This window comes from Triticum aestivum, chromosome 4A (assembly GCF_018294505.1).
Source record: "Triticum aestivum cultivar Chinese Spring chromosome 4A, IWGSC CS RefSeq v2.1, whole genome shotgun sequence".
Taxonomy (NCBI): domain Eukaryota; kingdom Viridiplantae; phylum Streptophyta; class Magnoliopsida; order Poales; family Poaceae; genus Triticum; species Triticum aestivum.
The window spans coordinates 751,420,156-751,426,772 of NC_057803.1; the positions used below are offsets into that span (position 1 = coordinate 751,420,156).

General features: G+C 43.5%; 1 protein-coding gene across 1 annotated transcript; it reads left to right on the top strand.

The window, feature by feature from the left end:
- The first annotated feature begins 1,433 nt into the window (after positions 1–1,433).
- On the top strand, positions 1,434–4,658 carry LOC123083651 (MDIS1-interacting receptor like kinase 2-like). The gene is made up of 2 exons (XM_044505625.1): positions 1,434–4,188; positions 4,309–4,658. Exons 1-2 carry the CDS (start codon positions 1,434–1,436, stop codon positions 4,656–4,658), a joined length of 3,105 nt encoding a protein of 1,034 aa, XP_044361560.1.
- Positions 4,659–6,617: the final 1,959 nt, after the last annotated feature.

The following is a 6,617-nucleotide window of genomic DNA, read 5'->3' on the forward strand; positions in this document are numbered from 1 at the left end:
ATCTGGAGGGATAATGTTAAAGGTTATATGAACAAACCGCCAAAGTAACTTCGCGAGAAGGCAATCAAGAAATAGGTGTTGGATTGTTTCATCGTGAACACAAAAACAACAGCGCGAACTGCCTACCCATCTCCGCAGTAGACTTAGGGGTAAGAATATGATGGCTGAAATGAAGCACCATTTCATATGGTTTTGGGAAGAATAAATTTGGCAATGGTCCATATATTATCCCACGTGATTACAAAATTGTCTTGTTCTCCAGTTATACATCGAACTGTAATGTGTGGCCACAGGCTAGCATTTTTTATCGAAAAATGCTAGCGTTTTGTTTGTGATGTTGAGTACTTCCTCTATAGTACTTGTTCCTGCAAATTTGCTGATGTTCAAACGAGTTGGCAACGTTACATAGACAGCGATCCATACCGACTCCTGAACAAATAATGTGTGTGTATGTAACAAGATGTAGACTTGATAAGTTAAACACTATATGTGAGGAACGCAGGGAAGACTTGGCTCGATAACTTATGACACTGGTGAATGGCATCGGTAAGAGAACGCTGATAATGTGTGAGAGTAAAACAAGATATGTTTAGTGAATGGTCAAGTGTTCATTATTTACCAAGCGTTGTAAGTCAACCAATATGAGCGGGAGCTGCCGTTAGCATTACTACCTCGATTACTTTCTCACATTGGCTAGTGATCAATAATTAAAATGTAGTCACCATCATCAACAATAGAAATGGGTCTCGTAAGCAACATTAGCATGGACGTGTGCATTGTAATAATGCAGAGGCCGGGGGTTTCGACCTCTTTTTCAAAAAAGAAGGATCCGAACAATCTCACATGCACTTGTGTCAATAGTCTTTGTCCAAATAACTTGTGTCAATAGTGATCAATAATGGAAATGGAGCTACCATCGGTGGCCACCATCAGCCGGCACCCATGGACGGCCTGGGCTGCCCGGGAATCTCCATGTGGAGGGGCCGGGGGAGTAAATTTTTGCGGAGTGAGACGCAGAGGTCGTCGCAGTGATGCCTTGGCTTCGAGTGTTTTTTTTCCGCCAATTTGTCGATGCTTGCGAGCCGGATAGGGAGGTCGGTGGTCTTGCCCTAGTAGACACCATTGTGATTATAGTTTGGGTGAAAGACGGGCGACACATTGATTGGGAAAATGTGATCGTCATGCATGCAGACCGCGACAGTAGCTTTCCATGCAATTTGCTTGACGAATTCAATGTTTTCCAGTGATGCCGAGTCTAGTCAATGGATTAGATGACGAGGAGGTAGATACTCCATATCTCTTCACAAGCTACCAAGGACATGAATGGCGGATCAGTTACCTACTGCGTGGACCTAGCCTGCTGCAAGCTCTAAGTACTAGCACCCCTCCCGCCAACCACCGGAGCCATTTCCATCAAAGCCAAAATGCTAGTCATGGAGACGGAGCGACCCAAAGTGCTCGCCTCTCTCGCCGCACTTCTACTGCTGCTGCTGATCACGGTCGGCGCGCTCGTGCCGGACACTGGAGTACAAGCGAGGGCACTCCTTGTTTGGAAAGCCAGCCTCAGCAACCAGAGTCAGCACGCCCTGAGGTCCTGGGAGAACACGTCGGCGCTCTGCAGCTGGCACGGCGTCAGCTGCACAGTGCACCAGCGCCGGCCCGTGATCAGCGGCATCTTCCTGAGGGGGATGCAGCTTAGAGGGACGTTGGAGTTGCTGAACTTCACGGTGCTGATGACGCTGACAAGTCTCGACCTCTCTCACAACCAGCTCTCCGGGGGCATCCCTCCCGGCATCAAGATTCTCGAGGGCCTCCAAAGTCTGCTCCTGCAAGGCAACCAGATAAGAGGCTCAACACAATTAGATAAAATGAGTAGTAATCTTGTGACCCTCAACTTGTCAATCAATTACTTAGTTGGTCACATCCCTTCTGAAATAGGCCACCTAACTCACTTAGTTACATTAGATCTGTCAAGCAATAATCTTTCCGGCTCAATCCCAAGCAACATCGGTGGTTTGACAAAACTCGCCACCTTGAACCTTTGCCAAAATGAACTTTCAGGGCAAATTCCACAAGAATTAGGTTACCAAGTGAACTTAGAGGTCTTGGATCTTAGTGAAAACACACTCTCTGGTTCCATCCCAGACATCTTAGGGAATTTGACAAAACTCAACAGCTTGTACCTTTGGGACAACAAACTTTCCGGAAAAATTCCACAGGAATTAGGTTACCTTGTGAACTTAGAGGGTTTGTCTCTTCAAAAAAACACACTCTCAGGTTTCATTCCAAGAAATTTATGTAATTTGACCAAGCTCACTTTCTTACGCCTTTGGGAGAACAGACTTTCTGGTCAAATTCCACAAGAATTAGGTAACCTTGTGAAGTTAGAGAATTTGGCTCTTCAAGAAAACACACTCTCTGGTTCTATCCCAATAACCGTAGGGAATTTGACAAACCTCACTCTCTTGTACCTTTACAAGAACCAACTGTCAGGACCTATACCTCAAGGAATTGTCAAGTTAATGTGTCTGATTAAGTTGGACCTCGCTTTTAACAACCTATCAGGCGCCTTGCCATTCAACCTTTGTGTGGGAGGTCAGCTACAACATTTGGCTGCTACTGGCAACAACCTGGTTGGACCCTTACCATCAAGCTTGCTAAGTTGTAAGAGCCTAGTAAGGGTTCGACTTGAACGAAATAACCTTGAAGGAGATATCACCGGGATGGGAGCTTATCCAAATCTTCTCTATATTGATGTCAGTTCAAATAAATTGTTCGGCAGATTATCTCATCTTTGGGGTGAGTGCTACAAACTTACTGTGTTACGTGCATCAAACAATAATATAACTGGAGTAATACCATCAAGTATAGGAAAATTAACTCAGCTGGGGATACTTGATGTTTCATCAAACAAGCTTGAAGGACAGATTCCGAGAGAAATCAGCAATGTAACGATGTTGTTTAACCTGAGCCTTTCTGGTAACTTGCTCGAGGGAAATATGCCACAAGAAATTGGATCACTGAACAACTTGGAGTATCTAGATTTGTCATCAAACAACCTAACTGGACAAATACCAAGATCAATTGAGCACTGCCTAAAGATTCACTTTCTAAAGTTGAGCCACAATCACCTGAATGGTACAATTCCTATCGAACTTGGGATGTTAGTAAACCTACAAGGTATGTTGGATCTAAGTGACAATTCAATTGTTGGCTCTATTCCAAGTTTGTTAGGCGGTCTTCGTATGCTTGAAGCCTTGAATCTTTCTCACAATGCACTGAACGACAGCATTCCACCATCATTTCGAAGCATGACCAGTCTCCTATCGATGGATGTGTCATACAACAAACTAGAAGGATCAGTGCCACATACTAGGTTTTTTGAAGAAGCTCCAATCATATGGTTCAGGAATAATAAGAAATTGTGTGGTGTTGTGAAAGGTTTGCCCACTTGTGACCTTCCTCGAAGTAGTAAACAAGGGAAAAAGTTTGATGCTAGTTTACTAGTTATTATACCAGTTGTTATATCTTTTGTGTTTGTCATTACTCTAGTAACATGGCATTGCAAAAGGAAGAAAAATGAGATAGAAACATCAAATGAAGTACAACAGACCATGATGTTCGGCATCTGGAACTTTGATGGGGAAGATGTGTACAGGAAAATTGTTGATGCCACAAACAATTTCAGCGATGCTTTTTGCATCGGATCTGGAGGGAATGGATCTATCTATAGGGCTCAGTTACCAACAGGTGAATTATTTGCAGTGAAGAAGATCCATGTGGCAGAAGACAATGAGCAATTTAACCGTGAAATACACTCATTGGTGCACATTCGACATCGCAACATTGCAAAGTTATTTGGTTACTGCTCTGCAACTCGGGGAAGATTCCTTGTATATGAATACATGGACAGAGGGAGCTTAGGAGCAACTTTAAATTGTATGGGAACTGTAGTTGAAATGGATTGGGCGAGGAGGTTAAATATTGCAAGGGATGTTGCTCATGCTTTGTCATACATGCATCACGGTTGCTTTGCACCGATAGTCCACGGAGATATAAAGAGCAACAATGTTTTGCTTGATCGGGAATTTAAAGCTTGCATCTCGGATTTTGGTCTAGCAAAAATACTAGATGTGAATGGGTCAAATTACACAAATCTTGCCGGGACAAAAGGATATCTTGCCCCAGGTAAAATTATATCACTATGTTGGTACTTTTAGATAAACATACTAGAAGAGTTTTTATTGATCAATGTACTTAGATGATAGATGTAGCAAAACTGACTCTCAAATGTTGATATTTCTTCAGAGCTTGCATACACAACAAGGGTGACCGAGAAGTGTGATATTTACAGCTTCGGAGTGCTGGTTCTAGAGTTGTTCATGGGACAGCATCCAGGTGATTTCCTTTCATCCATTGTCGAAAAAACTACATTACTTCAGAATTTGCTGGACACACGGCTCCCACTCCCGCGTGCTGAGATCGCGGGTGAGATGTTTCAAATGATCGTTGTCGCTGTCCGGTGCATAGAGCCTGATCCATCACACCGTCCAACGATGCAACAAGTACTCAAGGTGCTCTCAACAGTTGAACGATCACCTAGTGATCATCTTGATTATCTCCAAACCGGCATTGTCATCCCTGCCTGCTGGTCATGAATGTTCATCTGGCTAGTACATTGTTGTTTCTTTCCTTGTGATTACATAGCCTATGTGGTAATTTGTTTTCTTCCTTACCCTTATGCCCTGTAGCTATTGTTTTGCAATTAGCTACATATGAATGTTTGTATACAAGACAGAGCTCCTGCTATTTCTTAATAATTATTAATGAATAGTCCATTCACATCCTGTGTTGGATGCCTCCATATAGATCCTTATGGACACTATAAGATTCGCAAGCCATGAGCTGCTTCCTATCACCTGGGGCTGCAGCAAGCTCCACTAGTTGCTTATAAACAATAATAAGATGGGTACAATGAAGTACCATTTCATGTGGTTTTTGGAATAACTGGCCTAGAAATCATGCATATTTTTTGTTCCGTACGCATCGAACATTAGATTCTAGCTCGAAGATATATACAAGTAATGCAGATTATTTCTTCTATTGGCTCAGTTTATGGTTTCATATGGTTTTAGCATGACAAAATATGCAGGTAGTGATATGATTCATATCAAACTAGAAAGATAAGCTAGTTTTAATATGACGAAATATGCAGGCATTTTATGCCTGACATTGACACTGGTGCTCACTGTGAACTTTTGGCTTATAGTTTTGTGACATGTTGTTGGTTGCCACGTTGAGTTGATGTGTATTGTTTAGTGCCCGAGGTATCACTACTGGAATCAAATTGTTAGTTTAGTGCCAAATAAGGATGAAAAACACTTGGTAAAGGCTTTGCCGAAGTTTACAATCGGCATACACACTTCCAGCAAAGGGCTCCTTGCCGAGTTTTTTTTTGTCGCGCATTTGCTGAGCGTCAAAAGCCACTACATGGCATAAAAAAAAGACCAGACGGAACAGAGCGGACAACAGCGTTGTTGCCACTTGGCACAGATGATTTGCCAAGTTCATATGCTCGGCAAAAGAGAAGGCTTTGTAACATGGTGAACAACAACAAAACAAATCGCCATCGGTGGGGCTGCCGCACCACACCACAGCTTCATGACCGCCGCATCGCCACCACATCCAAGCCGCCACAGCACGCCACCATGCCTTGCAACCACGTTCTCCACCATTGGGCTGTTGAGAAATACCTACCCTTCAGTTCCGTGTACATCCCCAACACATGGAGCTCATACAAAGGCATGGGGCGACAAGGGATGCAGTCGGTGGTTCGTGTGGTTTCTTCAAGATTTGTTCTGTTTGTTTCCTATTGCGTGCTTGTGTTTCGCAATCAAGTGTGTTTGTTACAAGCTCCATGTGCGTCGTGGTGATGGGGTTGCCACAAACTTGTGCATGAAGGATAAATAAGTGGTGTTGTTTCTTCAACAATCTACATATACCTGATCTGCACATGCTTAGATGGATTGGACTGGTGTGTGACTCTCAAGCAAGCACCACTGGATATATTGCTTGCTTGGTTTCTATAGGTTCACCGTCAAGCCGGCTGGTTTGCATTATTTTTTTGAGAAACGCCGGATGGTTTGCATTGGTTTGTGCCCAGCCTTGCATGGTGTGTGTGCTGCCTGTGGTTGTTGAACCATATATAATCTGAGCTTTGTGCTTGACTGATGAAACAAGAAATATTATTATTACTATCACGAGTGCTTTATTAAGGCAGGCAACATCTCTGCGCGTCTGCCCCGTGGTCGGAAGGTGGAAGATTGTCTGTCAGGCCCCAAGTCGGATCGACCTGACACCCGAAACCTGAAGCCACAGGCAAGTATTCAGATTTCAGAAAACAGAGCAAAAGCAGAGGAAGCCAACTACATGCAAATATTTAGAGTTCAGAAAAAACGGAGGAAAGCTGAGGAAGTTCAGGTTTTGCCTCTGGAGCTCAACAGAGTTTGCAAACCAAGCCCTGGGGTTGAAAGGCAGGCATAATTAACAGCATCATAATCATCATCAAGGGAGCTCCAGCAGGTAAGCAGGTCAGGATGCCGGAAGGACAGTTACAT